Genomic DNA, 20,651 nt, shown 5'->3' with positions numbered 1-20,651 from the left:
TTCAAAAATCAGATGAATAAATGTATAAATGCTTAACCATTAGAACATACTGAAATGATTGACTCCAGCAGATTAGATGTTTAACGAAAGCAATAACACCACCTAGTCGAATAGATTAGCTTATCATCATCAGTTCATGCCTTTCTGACAGGCTGAATATAGCACAAAGCAATAATGTATGGTAGAGTATTCAAAGATGTACCTTTCATTTATATCTACAGAAAATTGTAATGAAAAGCATTTTTAATATTTGTCTTAAATATACTTAATGTCAATTAAATATAGTTCTCCCAAAATGCCTCACTTTATTATTTCGCTCATAGAAAATGTTTATTTTCACAGGCTGTAAAGCTAGTATCGGCCCAAAAATTATACATCCAAAAAATGGTACAATTGAACTAGAACCTGGTAAGTTTTTTTTTTCTGAGAAATGGGCAAGGTTATTTTTGCCGCACTTTCTGATTATCGGTTCCTGATCTGGCTCCTTTCCTAATGTTTTTTTATCCCACTCTCGAATAAGCTGGGATTGAAAAGTTATTTTAGGTATTAATTACAGCAAACCACAATTTGAACAGCAAACTATTTTGCTTTTGAGGAAATAGAATGGGATTCCACCGTATGTTTCTAATCTCATTGAGCCTGTTGGAAAAAAGCTACATAGCCCTGTAGCAGTACTTGACTTAAATTTTACAGATATGTTTGATTCTTAGTCCAAGTTGAAGAATTGTTTTGAGATGCTTAATCCTCTTATGGATTAGTAAGTGTTGTTGCACGCTAAACACCATGAAGCCCAATGGAAATTTTTTTCAGAAGGAAGTAGTGGTGAAGGATGGTCACGGAATATGGGTGTGGTGAGAAATACAAGAAAGTGGTGATGACCTTATTAATTCACCGAAACATCAGGAGTGGAGACACCATGAGCAAGATCGAGAAAGCTACAAATAGGTGCAGATGAGTTGATATGGATGGAGAATTTTAGAGCAGAAAGAATGATGTACTAAGAGGAGAGAGGATCAGGTTATCTGAAATGGAGATTACAATAATTGAGAATGAGGAATTGCTCCGTACAGAGTCTAAGAAAAGAAAAAAACCAAATAAAGTTAGCTAGTAAAGGGAGCTTGATAAGGATGTCACCAGGATTTATTAAACTTTTTACATTTTGTATTCTGGAGCTTGTCACAGCCAGTCCTGACTATCACGTGTATATTTCAATGTCACTCAGATGACCCCTGTCCCATAATCTGATTAAATATTACCAGTGTCCTCTATCTAATGCAGATCCAGAGTGTGTTGCACATTTACTAAGGTGGGTTCTCTCGTCCTTGCTCTCAACAGGGAGAATGAAGGGGTAGTTCTTGCCTTGAGGAGGTCTTTCAAAAACCCTTCTTTCATTGTTTGAAGTCTGTGGATGTTCTGCATATTGGTTGAACATGTGGTTTTATTCTACCTTTATTGTCCAGTCCTATATTATCCCTCCATAAACCTGCAAGGCCATAACCCAGGACTGGCTGGCTTGCTAAAAGGCTTTTCCATGTCCAGTAACACCATCAGTATACACCTTTTTTTGGTTTGATAGCTGCAGCAAGTTGTTACAGGTGCTTTTTTTTCCTTTCCTGTACCCTGACTGAGCTGAGTTGAAGAAATTAATGCCTTCTAAGTATTGTTTGGAGGTGCTATGCGATGTCTTTTCCAGTAGCCTTTCCAGGTAGCTCAGCAAGCTGGTATGACTAATTGTTGAGCCCTTAAAATCTTTGCTTTGTTTGTGCATCATTGTGACCACAGTTGATTTCCAGCATCTCAAGAAGTAGTTCAGCACCAATGTCTTGGTGAAGACCTCAACTATCACAGTCATTATCTCTTAAGTGCCTCAATGAGTATATTTGGTCATAACTTATGGGTTTTTACTGCTTGACCAGGAAGTTGGTGGCCAGGGATCGATTACTTTCTGCGCACATTAGTTTGCAGGTTTTCAAATTGGAAAGTTTCAGCAGGAGGACCATGTGAAGGTTGCTGTTTCCCTCTGTGATGATAATTATATTTTAATAATATATAATCATTATTTCTGGAATGTTGAGAGCAACATAACTTGAGTGGATTCCTGTGCTAGTACGCATTAAACTTCCTGATGTTCACAGGGAAAATATCCTCTTCAAAGAACACTACCAGCTGAGAACTTAATGAAGCACTCCTACCTCAAAAAAAATTCCATGCATTCATCTGAAATCCTGTAGCTTCTACTGGAACACACTCCAAACTCTACAAACTGACAGCCCCACCTCTTGATGGCGCACCTCCTGGTTAAATGCAAACATCATTAACTGCAACTGAAGTGTATTGAAAATTGCATTGTACTTCTCATCCACTTGAGGCTGCTATACACGCACATACCAGCAGAGGGAACCTGTTGGAAAGGAGTTATAAAATAATCCATGTTTAGCAGCTTGCTTGTGCAGTCCTGAGCCTAGAAGCCTCTGGTTGATTTTATAGCTGTTTCTGCCCCAAGAACTTCACAGTGGTGAGAAGGTGGTGGAAAAATAAGAAGTATTGCTTTCAGGTCACTTGTGGAGGGTTTTACCTACTTTTTACAGACAGCAATTTAAGTTGGAGATTCAGAGATACTGAGGCTGTGTTAGACTCACACATCCTGGGACTCTTTGAACTTACCTGGGAGCCCCCACTCTCTCGACTTAGGCTCCGACATCTTCCACTTCCTCTTCCTCTTCTGTCTACTCAACGCTGTCGCTGCAAGGACTGGAGAGCTGCCAGCGAATCAGATGGGCAAGCAGCTCTCTAGGGCAGGACTTCGAGTGAGGGGCAGAAGTTCCGCCTGCAGCCAGTTAACGTTCATTCAAGCATGAACTGGCTGCAGGGCACTCTGAGTCGGCGGGGACAGATGGTGGGAAGCAAGACCCTGCCATCCAAAAAATTCAGGCCTATGACTCAGCAGTAAAAACACTAACAACCTATTTAATGCCCAAGAAAAATAAAATATTGAAACAATTGTTTTCCGATGTACTAAGCAAGAAGCAAATGAGACAATTGACCAATATTGCACGTTTGAGGCAATTAGAACCATAAAGAAGTTACAGCACAGAAGGAGGCTATTCGGCCCATCTTGTCCATGCCAGCCCGAGGACACCCAGGTGCCCTTTCTAATCCCACCTTCCTGCACCCGGCCCATAGCCCTGGAGCTTACAGCACTTTAGGTGCAGATCCAGATACTTTTTAAAAGAGTTTAAAGTTTCAGCCTTTACCACCAACTTGGGCAGTGAATTCTAGATACCCACTACCCTCTGCGTAAAAAAGTTCTTCCTCATGTCCCCCCCACATCTTCTGCCACTTATCTTGAATCTTTGCCCCCTGGTTCTAGAATTCTCCATCAAGGGAAACAATTTTATCCTGTCCACTCTATCTGTTCTCATAATTTTGTACACCTCAATCAAGTCGCCTCTCAGCCTTCTTTGTTCTAAGGAAAATAACCCCAACCTATCCAATCTCTCCTCGTAGCTATTAGTGATCAAATGTGACTCTGATGATGTTGAACATGTCGAATCAATAATCATAGGCTGTCTCTCTCTAGTCAACTTTGTTTAAAAAAAACACTCAAAAAAAAAGAAAGCTGTCAGAGTAGTTGGATCACTGTTCTTTTCAGAGTCCAGAGCTATTGGGGTAGAGGATGCCAAAAATAACTACCACACTCAACTCTTGTAAACGATGTTCATCGCTCACGTGCCAGGAAACCACCTGCAAAGCAACGACAGTAGTCTCACAAACAGAATTACGACCTGTCCAAACAGTTTTTCTATTGTGGTGATGCTTATCCACGCTGGGCAGAGATTGCTGTTGCTGGTCAACACTGCAAAGACTGTGGAAGACAGAACCATTTTACTTGTGTTTGCCACTCATCAGCCAAATTAATCACCTAAGACCAATATCACCAGAAGAGAGCTACATATGCATACCACTGCAAAAGTTCAAGGTAATATAGCCAATGACACAATATAATTTTGTCTTTTTTGGACATAGGAGCCAGCCACTTGTGACAATGACCTTCGGCTGCTCGGATGTAGATGCTTTCATAGATACAGGAGGATCTGTGAACGTCATGGGAGACAAAACATTTAACAAACTTCAGGGTTACCCCATTCCCTACAAATCAGGGAATACAAAACCTTTCCCGACAACTGGGCAAACCATTGAAAGCTCTTGGAACTTTTGAAATGCCAATCTTGTTCAAAGACACTAGAATGAATGCTGCATTCTATGTCATATCTGGCGAACAGACGTGACACACTTACCAATTTCCATACAGCAACAGACGCACACATGGTTGCAGTTACATACATGATTCCTCTGCATATCAATGACATGCTTGAACTGTATGCAGATTGTTTCACTGTATCGGCAAACTGAAAGGTGTTGCATACAAGCTGCACGTAGACTCCAGTGTGCCTCCATCTGTGCATTAATGACGATGAATACTGTTGCACGTCAGAAGGCTTGTTCAACAATCCAGAGAGCAAACCACCTACTCGAAGAGAGTGTTGGATTCCCAGTCATGGAAATAGTTACATCAACTTCATTGAAAGGACTCATCCCAAAGCTTTACCAGATTTTCGCCTTGTTTCTCACATGGTGAGAAGTGACAATTGACCCCCATTCAACAGTGATCATTTTAGTAAATTTGCGAACTATCCAGGTTTCACTCATTGAAAAATCACACCCCATTTCTCAAGAGCTAATGGAGAAGTTGAGAGATTTAAGCATATCTTGAAAAATGGGATATGTACAGCCACAGCTGAGAGCAATTCATGGAAACGAGCTGCATCTCTTCGCAGTTACAGAATGACACTTCACTTGACTACTGGAAAGCCTCCCAATAGCCAAGTGGTTATGGTACTGGGCTTGTAATCCCAAGATCAAGAGTTCAAATCTCACAATGGCAAACTATGAAACAATGTAACTTCATTTGAATAGGAACAGAGGGAAACGTGTTTGTACTCGAAAGAGTTACAAAGTAGTGGGCCATGACATTGTGGTTACAGATTGCTCATGAACTTAATGTGCAGCTGATGCTTGGCCTAAATAGCCAAGTGGTTATGGTACTGGGCTTGTAACCCCAAGATCCAGAGTTCAAATCTCACAATGGCAAACTATGAAACAATGTAACTTAATCTGAATAACAGATGGAAAACATGTTTGTAGTCAAAAGAGTTACATTCATCTTCACACATCCTATGTGCACACGTCTTCCTGAGCTACCCTGTGGAGCTAAAGATCAACCTGTATGTGAACGTGATTGAGAACGGAAGGATCGAATGAGAGTAAATGCAGAGTGAAATATGAAATTCAGAGCTACACTGCTAAAGTCAGGAGATAAAGTGCTTGTGAAATGTGATGGCCATGTTGGAAAACAAACAACTCCTTACAACATCCAACTACACAAAAGGATCAATGATTACTGCTAAACATGGTTCACAAATCATCACATGAAATGTGTCATTCTTCAAAGCACTGAAAACACCATTTGCATAAGCAGTGAATCCAATTCTGACATAAATATCTCGGATGAGGAATGAGTTAAGTGAGACCACGCTATGTTAACCAATATCCTGTTTGAGGGAAAATGTCCACCATACCAGTGATTATGTTACAAAGTGAACTATTTTCAGTTTGTGAACAAATCTTTCATCTCATTGTATATGCCTGAGTGCATTATTTTACGTGATTAGTTGAATATTCAAATTATGGTTAAGTTTATTGTTTGCACTTTGGAAACAAACCATTGACACATAGTATGTCTCCTGTTAACTGAGAAGAAGGGATGTTGTGTATAGAAAATTGCATTGTACATCTTATCCACTTGAGGCTACCATATACGCGTGTCCGCTGTAAAGCAGTATTAAAGGAATCCACGTTTAACAGCTTGCTCATGGAGCTCTAATTCTGGCTGAATATGTAACTGTTTCTGTCCAAAGAACTTCATGCAACCTGAGGCCTGACCTTCCATGGAGTGGCACTCAGTTGGATTGCCACTCTGTTGCTAGTTACTTACCTGGAAATTTGAGCTGCTCCATTCTTGCCTGATCTTCCAACTCAGGCTGGGCAAGAATTGTGTAGGGCAGCATGCTCCTGAGGCCTTTAGTTGGGGGCTGAGAGTTGGAGGTAAGGAATTCACCTCCACATTTTGACGCACAAGCTGCCATAAAACAGGGAAATTTAAAGGTCCAGCTGCTTTCAGAATCGTGGAGAAGGTAAGTTTGTAAGGTAAGTGGGTAGGATTGAGGGGTTGTTGGTCAGGGAGGGGGAGGGAGTGGATTGGGTGTTCAGGTGGGGAGGGGTTGGGTGGTTGTGAGGGGTGTCAGTGGGAGCATGGTCAGGGGGGTGGTCAGAGAGGTCCTGTGGAGGTTCTGGGGTTGGGGGGAGTCCCATTGGAGGGGTCAGCACAATCAGGAGTTAGAAGAATTAAAACCACTTATTCTGGGTAAGGCAGTCAGAACCATCCGAAGTTTGCCATTTCAATCATTCTTTTGGATGGTTCCAGTTGCAGGGCAATTGTCCAACAGAAGCCTGGACTTTGGGGCAATTGCCGGGCAATCCTTACCCCTAGGGACTTCTGGTGTGGGAGGTGGGGCGGGGCGGGGGGGTGGGGGGGGCGGCGGGGGGTCCGCATTGCATCTTTGGGGTACCCCTAAATTACGACAGTTGGACGTTACGAGCCCTGATATTTGACCTGAATGGTGAAGTCTTAGGTTTCAACCTTCCACAGAACATCTGGACAACCCTGAACTGCTTAAGGACAGGCCAGGGAAGATGTGGTCACTTGCTCCACAGGTGCAACGTGAGGAACAGCTCAAATTGTGACTGTAGTCATGCAAGTTAGACCATCCGCCACATACTGAACTCCTGCCCTGAGATCCATTCCTGGTGGTATCACAATTATTCACACTGCCAGCTGAAGCTATTGAATGGATTGTTAACCCTAACATTGAACTATAACTGCTTCCCCAGACATAGGAACAAAAACAGTTCTTGGGGCCGAATGATTGCCTTGGCTGCAACAATTTAAATGTACTCGGCTTGGAGACTAAATAAAGGTTGATCCCTGATTGGTTCAAGCTAGCAGTCAGTCCAGCAACCTATGAAGTTGAAATGCCTCAGAAGAAATCAACCAATATGGGAGGAGAAGGATAAAGAGAGAAAAATTGGGCTGTGAACAAGATGATGAAGAAATTGGAATTTTCAGTTTCAATGGCTCTACTTCGTGTATCCAGGCTCTCAATGTTTGTGTAGGTTTCAATTTTCTGTATATGGAAGTTCACATTTGGGCAAAAGCCTGCTTGTTGGGTGTTGTTACAAGAATCTGTCCTTAGTTCCAAAGGTTGGATATTCTTGATGTATGCAAATGTTTGTTTTATAAATTGTAACAGTACGACTGCAAGCTTTTTCTAGGTGGAATTGTAGACTTTTATTCAATCCATGAGTTGACTTTTCCTTTGTTTACCAGAGTGTGGTTTTTTTCAGTGAGATGATTTTATTTAATTTTGTTCAGGCCAGGATGCTTGTGGCATTGATGTTATTCCAATTTTACAATGTTGCGGTGACAAAGAATGTTTGTATTTTGTTTGTGCAGGATCAAAATTGAACTTATCTTGCACAGCATATACAGGATATTGTGAACCATCTACAACATTAATTTATTGGACCGTAAATGAAATGTTTATTGAAGACTACTTTGGTAACCATCTTCAAGTTGAATATAGGTATGCAGCTCAAATTTTATCAGGGTTTGCGTGAGTGCATAACTGTCATGAAAATGTGCTGACTACAATAATTTTGGGTTTACGTATATAAATTTTGTTTCCAGTCAGAAGAACGATAAAGAACAAGGAAACTATTATCAGTCAAATATAATTTTTCCTAATTTCAAAGAAGAGTATTATAATGAATCACTTACGTGTGTCTCCAAAAATGGCCTGGGGTATCAAAAAGCAACTGTTAAATTTAGGAAAACAGGCAAGTAATTCATTACAATATTTAAGAAATGGCAATAGCCTTTAATCTAATGATCATTTGCTATAACTTATTCAGGACCTATGGTAACTTCCATTTTTGATGAGAATGCCTTGCATTATCATTAATCAATATTGAAAATTGATTATTGTTAACATTCACTGATAATGTTAATCAGATTAATCAGTCTGCTATCCCTACTGTCATATTCATAAAGTAAAATGCTGATTTCACTTTACTGATCATGTTGCATGACTGCATCAGAGATTCTTAAAATATTTTTGTAAATGAATTTGAGTGAACATTACAAGAGAAAAAAAGTTATAAAATATACACTATAAAATATAGAATATACACTAATCATGTAGTATATTTATACCACATAATTGAAGGGGAATTGTGGCATGCTCCAAAACTGACCAAATCACTTACCATCTCCATTCTTCTTATTCTAACCTTTCTGCTTCCCCATCCCTTCTTCCCAGAATTATTGGCTGTGCCTTAAGATTTCTTGGCTCCACTCTCTTGAATTCCCTCTCTAAACCACTACACCTCCCTCTGCTCCTTTAAAACCTTTCATAAAACCCATTACCTTAATCAGAACTCCTGACACTGGCACAGTGTCTGTTTTCTTTTCTCCTCATGCTTCCATGAAGTGCCCTGGGATGTTTTACTATGTTAAAGGCACAATGTAAATACATTTCTGCCCAACCGTTATATCTCCTTGTTCTGTTTCCATTGTCGCCCCTCAAATCAGAGGTCAACCTGACATTTGTTTTGCTACTTCATGAGTTCAAATTCCAAGGTGGCACGGAATCTAATTTTTAAAAAAAGATATGGCAAATGACCAAATGTCATGCTCTGTGACTCTAGTAGATTATCCCTCCTTTCCCTTCTTAATCTCCCTGAAGTTTTCTCACTGTGAGCCCCATCATGTTCTGTTGTGCAGCTCTGCTAGCTTGCCTTTGTGTAATTCCATTTCTGCCTGCCCAAATGCAGCTAGCACATCTCTAGTAGCAGTTTTTGTTCCCACTTTCACACTGTCATCTCTGTGCAGTTATCCCTGGACCCCCAATGATAAGTCCTTGGCTGTGTCCTCTTCATCTGCATGCTACTTCTTGGTGAGGCTATCTGCAGCCACGTGAAGGCTGATAATTTTCAGCGCTACCCTTCTCCCTCTTCTCTTGACCCCATGGCTATATCTGAGCAGTTAGATTGTCTGTTCAGAAACAAATAGTAGATAAGTCAATATTTTCTTCAACTGAATATGCGAAGAAAAGAATCCATTGTATTTGGCCTCAGCCATCCTTTACCACCAGCTTCATTTTCCTTTGGTTACTCACTTGGTGAACCAGACTTGCAGAACTATTTCCATGTCAATCTTTAATAACATTCTTTAAGCCCATCCTTTGAAACAAATTTTTGAACACCTCTCTGTTAGCTCTTTCACCATGTCTTGCCATCCCTTTTAGTTATTACTTTCAGTAAACAATTTATTTATTTTTCTTCCCTCTACAAAGTGTTTGTGTTTTTTCTCATTAAAAACTCTTGCAGACTGTTGCTAATGTCTTTTCTTTATACCATGATTGATGTTTTGTTTGCAAAATGATATTGTATTTGAGAGTAACTAACACTATCTAAAATAAAACCCATTTTACAGTTGTGAGATCAGAACCACTTTAGAATCCACATATCAATGTACTTAAAAAGTACTTTTGCCATTTTAATTACTTAAGCTACAGAATGGATTACTTTCAGGACAAAATACAAAGCCTATATACATTGCACATTGTGTGACATTTACAGTAGCAACTAAAATAGATGATACACTTTTGACAGACAAGATGAAAAAGCATAGAATAAATCACATATTGTCACAGAAAAGACACCAATCTGGCCCATCAAATTGGCCAGACTTGTTTTTCTCTGTGTGTTGTATGTTGATGGTGTGCGATCCTGCCTAATTTGTTTGTTTTCAATAAACTCTGTTCACTGTTTCCTCCTACCAGAGTTGTGCAAATGCATAGCTGCCTTAGGAATTTCTGATTCTTGTAACTTTTAGTAAAAATATGTTTTGTTTATGTTTAGCTCCAGATTTTACCAGGGAGATAGTAGCTGCATTTGGCGTTTTTGCCTGTGTTTTATTTATCTGCATATGCACTTATAAGTTTTTCAAGATTGATATTGTCCTGTGGTATCGTGATACCTTTCCTGTAAAACATTCTGAAAATGGTAAGTGCAAATTCAAAGTCAGTTTAACCTAATAGCAAATTAAGTGAGACATAGTTAAAAGAACTTCAGTGCTGCATTCTGGTAAATTATACTAATGCTTTGTTCACTTTCAGATGGCAAGAGATATGATGCATATATCATCTATCCACAAAGTTCATGTTCTTCATACACTACTAATATCCTTGTCTTCATTATGGATATGCTGCCTCAAGTTTTAGAATGCCAGTGTGGATATAAATTGTTCATACCTGGAAGAGACGATCTACCCGGAGAAGGTGAGACTAAAATATGGTTCATTAGCCTCTGTAGTCAGTGATCCTCACATATTGCATTGAAAGTAAATATATATGGGGTTGCTTCAGCCAATTTGACTCACCCCAAGGGATTTCAAATGACAGCTGAAGGCATTGGCTACTGCAAAGGCTACAGGCCCTGACAACATTTCAGCAGTGGCATTGAAGACTTGTGCTCCAGAACTAGCCATGCCCAAAGCCAATCTGTTCCAGTACAGCTGCAACACTGACACTTTGCAACGTGGAAAATTGCCCAGTTATGTCCAGTCCACAAAAACCAGGACTAATCCAACCCTGCCAATTGCTGCCCGACCAATTGCTTCTCGATCAGCAGCAAAACGATGGAAGCTATCATCGACAGTGCTATCAAGTGGCACTTACTCAGCCGTAACCTACTCACGAATGCTCAGTTTGCATTCCGCCGGGGCTACTCATCACCTCATCACAGCTTTGGTCCAAAAGCAAATGAAAAAGCCGACTACCGAGGTGAGGTGAGAGTGACTGCCCTTGACATCAAGGCAGTATTTGACTGAGTGTGGCATCAAGGAGCCCTAGCAAAACTGAAGTCAATTGGGAATCATCGAGAAAGCTCTCCACTAGTTGGAGTCATACCTAGCACAAAAGAAGATGGTTGTGATTGCAGGAAGCCAATCATCTCAGCCCTAGGACATTGCTGCAGCAGTTCCGCAGGTCTTCAGCTGCTTCATCAATGATCATCTTTCCATCATAAGGTCAGAATTGGGGATGTTTGCTGATTGCACAATGTTCAGCACCATTCGTGACTCCTCAGATACTGAAGCAGTCCATGTCCATATGCTGCAAGACCTGGGCAGTATCCAGCTTGGGCTGATAAGTGGCAAATGACATTTGCATTGCACAATTGCTAGGTGATGACACCTCCAGCAAGAGAGGATCCAACCATCTCTGCTTGACATTCACTGGCATTACCATCGCTGAATCACTGCAGTGGTTCAAGTAGGCAGCACACCGCCATCGCCTTGCGGGCTATTAGGGATTGGCAATAAATGCTGGCCAACCCAACGATGTTCATATCCCATGAAAGAAATAAAATAAAATTGTTGATATTGGCAGTATTTCTATTCTGCAAGATGAATGAAAATACAAAATATGCAGTCAAAAATGATGAATTTTAAAAATTGTATTTATTCAATCTCAGAATATGGGCACTGCTAGCAAGGCCAGCATTAATTGCACTTGAGAAGGTAATGGTGAGCTGCCACCTTTGAATGTCTGCAGTCTGTGTGGTTTAAGGAATCCTGCACAGCTATTCGGTAAAGAGCTCCAAGATTTTGATCTAGTGTTGACGAAGGAAGAGGGATATATATCTAAGGTTCCTGTGTCATTCTGAGGGGAGTTTGGAGGTGGTTCTCTTCCCAAGCTGCCCTGGTCCTTTTAGATGGTAGCATTGGCAGATTTGGAAGGTGCTGTTGAAGTTTTGGTGCGATGCGCAGTGCATCTTGTAGGCCTACACATTGCTGCCACGGTGTGGCTATGGTGAAAGGAATGAATGTTTAAGGTGGTGAATGAGATGTCAGTGAAGGGGGCTGATTTTTTTCCTGGATTGTGTTGGGTTTTTTGCATGTTGTTGGCATCTCACTCAGCCAGGCAAGTGGGGGGGTACTCTGTCACAGTCCTGACTCATAGCTTGTTGGTTGCAAAACTGCTTTGGGGAGTCAGAAGGTGAGTCACTCATTGTAGGATAACCAACTTCTGACTTGCTGCTGTGGCTGCACTATTTACGAGGCTCGTCCAGTTACATATCTGGACAATTGTGACCCACCAGATGTTGATGGTAAAGCTAGGTGGTTAGACACTCTTGTTGGGGATGGCCATTGTCTGGCATGAAATTTACTTGCTGTCAATCGGCCAAGCCTAGATATTGTAGAGGTCTTTCAGCATGCAGGCGTGGACTGCTTGATTATCTGATAAATTGCAAATGGAAGTGAACGTGGCAATTATTAATGATCATTCCCACTTCTGATCTTATGATGGTGGGAAGGTTATTAATGAAGCATCTGCAGATTGTTGGGCTTGGACAGTGCTCTGCATAGCACCTTTAGTGATGTCCCAGACTGAGATGATTGGACTCTGCTACAACCATTGTCATTTGTGCTAGTTAAGACTGCAACCAATGGAGATCTGTTTTCTCCAATTCCCACAAACTTCCATTTTATTAGGGCTCTTTGGCCAAACTGGGGCCAAATGCTGCCTTGATATCAAGGCCAGTCACTCTCACTCATTTCTGGAGTTCAGCTATTTTATTTTCCCATGTTTGGACCAAAGCTGTAATAAGGTCTGGAGCCAAGTGGTCCTGAGGAACCCAAAATTAGCACTGATTAGCAGGTTATGGGTGATAAAGTGCTGTTTGATAGCACCGGCGATGACATCTTCTAACAATTTGCTGATAATTAAGAATGTGCTGAGGGGGCAGTAATTGGCTAGATTTGCTTTTTCCTGCTCTTTGTAAGGGGGGGTGGGGGGTAGGGGGGTGGAAGGAGTTGTGCTGCGGAATGATATAGCAGGGGAGGAGGGTGGGATTGCATGGGAGGGGGTGAGGGGCAATGGCATTGGGGTTGGAAAAGAGGAATTGAACAGGAGTGGGTGAGGTAGGAGACAGCATGGGAAGGAGAGAGTGAGTGTGGGTGATAGGTTGGCATGGTGGAGGAGAGGGTGGACAATCTGGGAGGTGTGGAATAGGGCTTGGATGGCATAGGCAGAAGTGGTCTGATGGGGAATGATTTGAAAGTGATAAAAAGAATAGAATAGAGATGGCATAGGAAGGAATGGGATGGGGACTTGAAGAAGTACTTTTCCAATAAAGACACATCACACCACAATTGTTTTGCCAGTCTAAGCTAGTTACTAATGCTGACTTATTGCAGATTTTTATTTAATTAACAGAATTCAGATTCACAAACTGTCATGATGGGATGTGAACTTGCATCTCCAGATGGTTAGTTCAAGTCTTTGGAATGCAAGTCCAGTAACATAACCATTATGATGCCATACCCAGCAGTTTCATTCTACCTGAGATATAAGTTGGGTTTTTGTGAACCCTGTCTGTGCCTTTTCATCTTTTTTTAGTGTTAGCTTGGAAACTTGTGTCTCAGAACTAGGTAGTGGGCCTTTTTGGCCAAAAAAGAGTTGGTCCAGTGCGTGGAATCTGCATGTGGTCCTCGGGTATTCCAGATTACCATTGGTGGTGACATTGATTCATTCAACACACTGGTACAGAATGTGAAAGTGAACATGATGCTGAAATTAATTTCAGCTGAGAGGTGCTTTGGTATTACAAATGCAAGGGCTTTCTTTTCTATGTCAGATGTGATTGAAACCAAGAAAGCATTTGCAGTCTGTGTTTAGACAGGGAGGGTCCTGTCATTTGATAAGGGCAGTATTATCTTTGTGGAAAGCTGTATTTTTTTACATTTGTGTGATTGAATTTTCCAAAGTAGCAAGGGTAGAAGTAGTACCATCTCTTTGAAAAAAATGATAGACATTCTAAATTTTTGGGAAAAGTACTACTGTAGATTGTGCTTATAAGTTGACCTTTGAAGCAACCAAAAATGGGGGTTAGCTTATCCACTGAGTTTAAAATGTGAACGCCTGGTGTGGATGGTTGCCATTTTGAAATGCAAAAAGAAACATAACACTGATAATTCATGTTAAATAAATGTGGCATGGTTTATACCATGAATGAATTGTATAAAGGAACCTTCAACCACAATTTAAGCACTTTAAAACCGTCAAATTCATTGTCTTCAACATCTGATGCAATGAATTCATTGAAGCCATTATGAGTGGCTATTACATCATTGACAAAATTCCATCCTGGATTAGTTGTGGCATTTTCACTTATAAGGATCATTCCCGCACAACAAATCATCACCTCCATTCATTGAATCGGATATTCCACATTTTTTGAACAATTTGATGACACTTGGTGAACTAATAGCATCCCATAATTTGTTAATGAAATCATGCAAAGCATCAAGCATATTTACACTCTTTGTGAAGGTTTTTTTCTCCATCAACCATCCCCCTATTCCATTTGGTGCGAATGTGATTCTTGAATGGTTTGTTGAGGCATGCATCCAGAGGTTGAACTATGGATGCTAGACGACCATCACACCCCCCTCCTCCGTCCCCTGCCCCACCCCACCTGATATTCTGTCCTTTGGGATCAAGGATGCCTTGCTTCCACTCCGGTTCAATAAGTTTTGAGGTGGCTGATAAGTCCAATGCGTGATGTGCAGACTCTGCCACATGAGGGGCAGGTGGTACTTGATGGGTTGTGTAGATGGTTTGTTTGGAGATTTGTGCGTTCCCCCTGACATCTTGACTTTGCCTCTGCACATTCCCAACGAAGCCTGTTGATGTGTTCGGTGCCTTCCCAGATGAGCCTTCTCCATTTTGGCTGGCCACAAGCCAGGGTTGCCTGTGAGTGGGCGGGGATGCTTTGAAGACATCCATAAAGCGTTTCTGCTGACACCCTGGGAGTTTCCTGCCACAACCAAGTTCCAAGTAGCGCAGTTGCTTTGGGAGTCTGGTGTCAGGCAAACAAATGACATATCCCGCCCAGCGGAGCTGATTTTGAGTGATTAGTGTGTCGATGTTGGGCAGGTAGGCATGGGAGAAGGCACTACTGTTGGACTGCCTTTATTGCCACTGGATTTGGAGGATTTTGTGAAGCACTGCTGCTGGTACTTTTCTGGTGTTTTGAGGTGCTTGCTATAGGTTGTCCAAGTCTCTGAAGTATATTGGAGCGCGGGGGCTTACTGCTGCCCAGTAAGTCATGACCTTCATCTTGGGTTTGAGATCCTTGCCCTCAAATATTCTTCTTCAGATGGCTGAAGGCGAAGCTGGCACATTGGAGGCAATGATACATTTCATCACCTACATTTGTCTTTGTTGAGAGAATCCCAACATGTGCAAAATGGTCCATGTTTTCCAGGAGCTTGCCATTGAGCTTAATTGAAGGAGGGAAGTATTGTTCTGTTGGAACTGATTGGAAGAGGACCTTAGTTTTCTGGATGCTTAGTGAAAAGTCCATTTTCTCATATGTTTCAGAAGAGGAGTTGACAATGACCTGGAGCTCAGTTTCTAAGTGAACGCACACACAAGCATCATCTGCATACTGAAGCTCAGTGACTGAGGGTGGATTGGTTTTGGGTTTGGATTGGAGGTGGTGTAGGTCAAACAGTTTCCAGTCTGTTTTGTTGATTAAATCCAACCTTGTGGCTTGTTCGTTGGTGATGAGGTGCAGTATTACAGCAAAAAAATGGAGAAGAGTTGGTGCAATGACACAACTTGTTTGACCCCAGTCTTCACTAAGATAGGGTTTGTAGTGGTTCTCTTGGTGGGGATCACAGCTTGCATGTCATTATGGAGTATGCTAAGAAAGGTGACACATTTCTGAGGGTAGCCAAATTTGAGGAGGATATCAATAAGCCTTCGCAGTTCTGTGAGGTCAAAAAAGGCCAGGTACAGCAGTTAGCACTGTTCCTTGCACTTTTCTTGAAATTGCTGTGCAGTGAAGATCATGTTTGTGGTACCTCTTAATGGGAACAAACCGCACTGTGACTCTGGAGTTCCTTGGCCACTGGGATAAGGCGATTGAGGAGGATTCTTGCAGTGATCATCCCTGTGGCAGATAGCAGGGAGACATTAGATCCCTGGTGAAACTGCAGTTTGGGTGCCATTTCCTCACAGGCACTTCTTAATCTCATTGTTTATATGGGACCTGAATACGTCCCACAAGCTGCATTCTTTACGTAGGCCACCAAATGCCTATTGCACATATTATCGATCCATGACTTCACTCCACCCTCACCCATCCAACCATTGTAATGGACATGCACAAGAGTATCTGCGGGGAACTTGATGTTCGGCATGGTTTTACACTTGAAAATTACCATAGGCTTTAATTTTGTTCTGTCACCAGGCAGGCTAGTACCACCGTGAATCTTGTTGTCTCATGTCCTGCTGTTTTCACTAGAATTTTTTTGAACCTTTCCAGTCCACACTGGACTGTTTTGTTCCATTAAGTGGCAAAACCAACTAGCTGTTGCACTGAAATCTTTGCTGGCTTCAGGATTTGATTTGGCCCACGTAAGTGCATATATGCGTATTGCATTTCTGGTGATGATGTAACTATTCTGATGATTTTTGAGGTCATATTCTGACACATGCTTCTCAAGATCAGGCTCATGGCTGGTCCCTGTTCAGATGGTGTTTTTGGTCTTGGGCATCTTCCTCAATATGGATTCCTCCTCCTTCCATTCTCGCACCAGCCTTTCACTAACACCAAATTCCCATCCTGCAGCAGTTACTTAATTAGTTAACAAAGGTTACAACCTTTAGTTTGAAAACTAAAGACTGCCTGGGATTTACCTGCAGTGTTTTGGATGCCCTTGCCCATACGTAATGTCCCCTCCTGACTTGGGCACTCTGACCAGGGTTAGTTTGTTAGGGAAGGAAACAGTTAACTGTCAAGGAGTGTTTAAGTGGCAATTGGAAGTTAACAAGCTAAGTGATTCACTTGGTGTGTATTTAAAGGGAAAACAGGTGAGATGATGTGGAGTTTTATGCATCAGAATAAAACTCTGTTTGGAGAAGTCAGTCTTGGTCTCTGCCTTTGTTATCAAGCAGCTATTTTGGAACAGGTGGTAGAGGGCACTGGTGGGTACAGACCAGATGCATTGGTGGCATCACAGACCACTTTTTCAGGTACAGTGTTTTACTAGAAGGCTAATGCTCTGTTTAACTTATGTTTTCTCCATTTCTTCTTCCTTTTAGATTACATTGAGCAAGTAAAAATAAATATCAAAGACAGCAGAAGACTGATTATTTTAATAACAGAATCTTTTGATAAACAGCTGTGCTCTATGTTTGAACAGCAAGTTGGATTGCACGATGCACTGATATCTAATCAAACGGAAGTTATTCTGATTGAGTTGGAGTATGATGATGATTACAGTGACTTTCCAGAATCAATGAGGCATATTATACAAAACAAAGGAACTATTAAGTGGAAAAGTAGTGAATGGGAAAAAGAATCTTCATCGTTAAACTCAAAATTCTGGAAACAAGTGAGATACAACATGCCACCAAAATCTTCTCGGTCCCATTGTAAAATTGAGTATTATGAGACTTAAATGTATTTGATATCCTGTGTTTCAAGAGAGTACAGACATTTAGGTATAGTACAATGAGTAATTAAGTAAACTGCAGAGGTGGATATTTCTGAGCACTTGGTGCACTCAGGTTCTCTCCCACTGTAACTTTGCTGAAAGTTCAGATGAAACTCTGTTTACAGTATTACAAGCCTCAAGGAAATTAAACTCTTTAACCTGTTATCAAAGCCTTTTTATCTTTAATTGTCTGTGCAGTTTTAAAAGTGTATTTTTTACTGACGTTTCCTTATGTCATTTTACAACTGCACAACATATGGGAGTATCCACAAATGATACATAAATGTATGTTGTCCATATATATTGTGTAAATAAAAGTGAATACAGCATGGTCAATAAATACATTCCAAAACCAGATTTATAACAATATAGGGAAGGTGATGGCGTAGTGATATTGTCACTGGACTAGTAATCCAGAGAACCAGGGTAATGCTCAGGGGACCCGGGTTTGAATCCCACCATGGCAAATGATGGAATTTGAATGACTATGAAACCATTGTCGATTGTTGTAAAAACCCATCTGGCCCACTAATGTCCTTTAGGGATGGAAATGTGCTGTCCTTACCTGGCCTGGCCTACATATAACTCCAGACCCAAAGCAATGAGGTTGCCTCTGAAAATTCCCCCTGAACACAGGCAATTAGGAATGGGCAATAAATGTGGGCCAGCGATGCCCACATCCCATGAATTAAAAAAAAATGTAATGGATGTTTTAAAGTCATAATAAAGAATCCTTTTTTGAAAGTTTGACTTCTTCTTTTGTGCAACATATTATTTATAAGTTTTGTGTAACTAAAATCGTACCCAAATCCTAAAAATAAACAGCTTAACTAAATGTTCATAATGAAGCACAGAGTAGAGGCATTTTGCATGAGATAAAATGATGAATTGTAGATGACAAGTTTTCCTAGACATCTAATTGTTCTTATTAGTCTGCTTTTTTTGAAAGGATTCCTTTTTTTGAAAAAATACATTAAACAGCAGATCTAAGATACAAGAAACATGCTTAAAGAAATGTTTTCAAAATGGATTAGGACCTAAAACATGACTCTGGATGATGGAATGAGTTAGAAGCATTGTTAATATAGTTTTTTCATGTAATCTTCAAACCTCTGAACTTACTTTCTTTGTGGCTACTTTTAGTAAATTGTTCCAAAGCATATATACAAAGTAGAGTGGGAAGACTTCTGTGTGCAGTCCTTCTGATCCATTTCCTCTGTAAATCTGCTGAGAATTAGGTCAGGAATAATATATGATGGATCACAGACTTCCCTGCTGGATTCTGCAGAACCAGTACCCTGCAGTGGTTTCCAAACAAGATTACTGCATCAGTGGTAGTGGACCTGCAACTCAGTTTCCTTAACTCCAGCATAATGGAACGGCTGCAGCTGGTGTGCATAGTGAAAGGAGATGCACTAACTGTTGTAAGGGAGGAAAAGAGGCCCATCTGGGGTTCTGATTGGATTGTGGAATGTGTTCGTATTTTTTTCTAAGGTTATTTTCAAGTCACCATCTGATTAGCTACTCTGATGCATGTTTGCAGAGTGGCCTCAGAAGCCCCTCATGAGTGGACAGCCCACACCACACTTGCAGCCAAACTATCTGGTTGGCTTCCAAGATACTCGCATACCAGTGTGGGCACCAGTCACGATGATAAACTATGCTCGAGTCAGTGGTGGAGGGACCTGGCTGGCTGAGCACAGAATTTTAGCCCAACATCTTTACTATTTATTACATGGTTCCAATTTGAAGTTAGTAATGTGCAATTTGATAGGGCTGTGCATTTTTTCAGCTCCTGTTATAATATAGAATTGTATTCTTGATTCCCATAGTTGCTGTTTTAATACAGGCTAGCCATTGCAGTTGTAATACTTCAAAGAAAAAAGTAATGTAAATTTTCACTTTTCAAATAATGGATCTGCTTTTCATATGCAGGTATTTTCCATACATATATCCTCAGCTCTCTTTAGCATTTAGGTCCTCCAAGTTGACTTGCTATGAAAGTTTACTTCCTTTGGTGTACATAGTCAACTGCTTAGATTCTCTCTGTCATCTGTTTACTGTCTAATTAGGTCAAATATACTGAATAAAAAGAGTTGTTGAAATGCAGACTTGTGTTTCCTTGTAACTTTATACTATCTACCCTTCTGTAGTTTATAGGATGAATTCTATACTTTCAACAAGAGATGTGTGGTACATATTCCAACTGCGAAACTAGTGATTTTCTACCTATTAAAGGCAGACTTGACCCTCATGAATTTTTCAATACAGCCATTTCTAGCCTCTTATGTCATTCAATACTTTTTGCTTTTTAGTCTACATATCTCTGGTGGAAATTTGACAACTATGAAATTTATTAGCATATATCTGGGTTTCTCATGTACCAATCAGGACTATACAGTACCAATAATATACCTGATGGGTGGTACTGGCAAGCATATAAAAGCAACTGTAATTATCAGAACCATCAGAAACTCTCAGTAGTTGGACTACAGTACTTGTTTGTACTGCTTTTGAAAAAGACCTCATCCATTTCCTTATGCTGTCAATACTCTGCTTTACCTTGCCACCACCTCTCAACCTCTAGTATCTCTTGTTTAACTGTTTATTTAACATTCAGTGTGAATGGAGATTTCCTCTAATTTAATATTAAGATGACCAAAACCATTGCCTCAGTCCCCGCCACAAACTCAGTTCCTTAACTACCAACTCCATCCCTCTCCCTAGCAAATGCCTTGAGTTGTTTGCAGTCTTGGTGTTATATATGACTCAGAAATTACCTTCCAATCACATAGCCATGTCATCAGTAAGACTGCCTATTCTATTCCATAACATAGTTAGATTCTGCCCTTGTCTCAGCTCATCTGATACTGAAATCCTCAACCATGTCTTTGTTATC

The 20,651-nt window shown here is 40.8% G+C and overlaps 1 protein-coding gene across 1 annotated transcript in view; it reads left to right on the top strand.

The window, feature by feature from the left end:
* Positions 1–19,861, top strand: part of LOC121284032 (interleukin-1 receptor type 1-like) — a 42,087-nt gene extending 22,226 nt beyond the window's left edge. Inside the window, exons 6-11 of the mRNA XM_041198991.1 lie at positions 343–408; positions 7,634–7,763; positions 7,868–8,016; positions 10,102–10,245; positions 10,359–10,520; positions 17,358–19,861. Coding sequence (XP_041054925.1) covers positions 343–408; positions 7,634–7,763; positions 7,868–8,016; positions 10,102–10,245; positions 10,359–10,520; positions 17,358–17,716 — 1,010 coding nt within the window. The 3' untranslated portion in view covers positions 17,717–19,861. The remainder of the gene's footprint in view (positions 1–342; positions 409–7,633; positions 7,764–7,867; positions 8,017–10,101; positions 10,246–10,358; positions 10,521–17,357) is intronic.
* Positions 19,862–20,651: the final 790 nt, after the last annotated feature.

This window comes from Carcharodon carcharias, chromosome 11 (genome assembly GCF_017639515.1).
Source record: "Carcharodon carcharias isolate sCarCar2 chromosome 11, sCarCar2.pri, whole genome shotgun sequence".
In the NCBI taxonomy this organism is placed as follows: domain Eukaryota; kingdom Metazoa; phylum Chordata; class Chondrichthyes; order Lamniformes; family Lamnidae; genus Carcharodon; species Carcharodon carcharias.
This window is presented reverse-complemented; position numbering and strand designations above follow the sequence as displayed.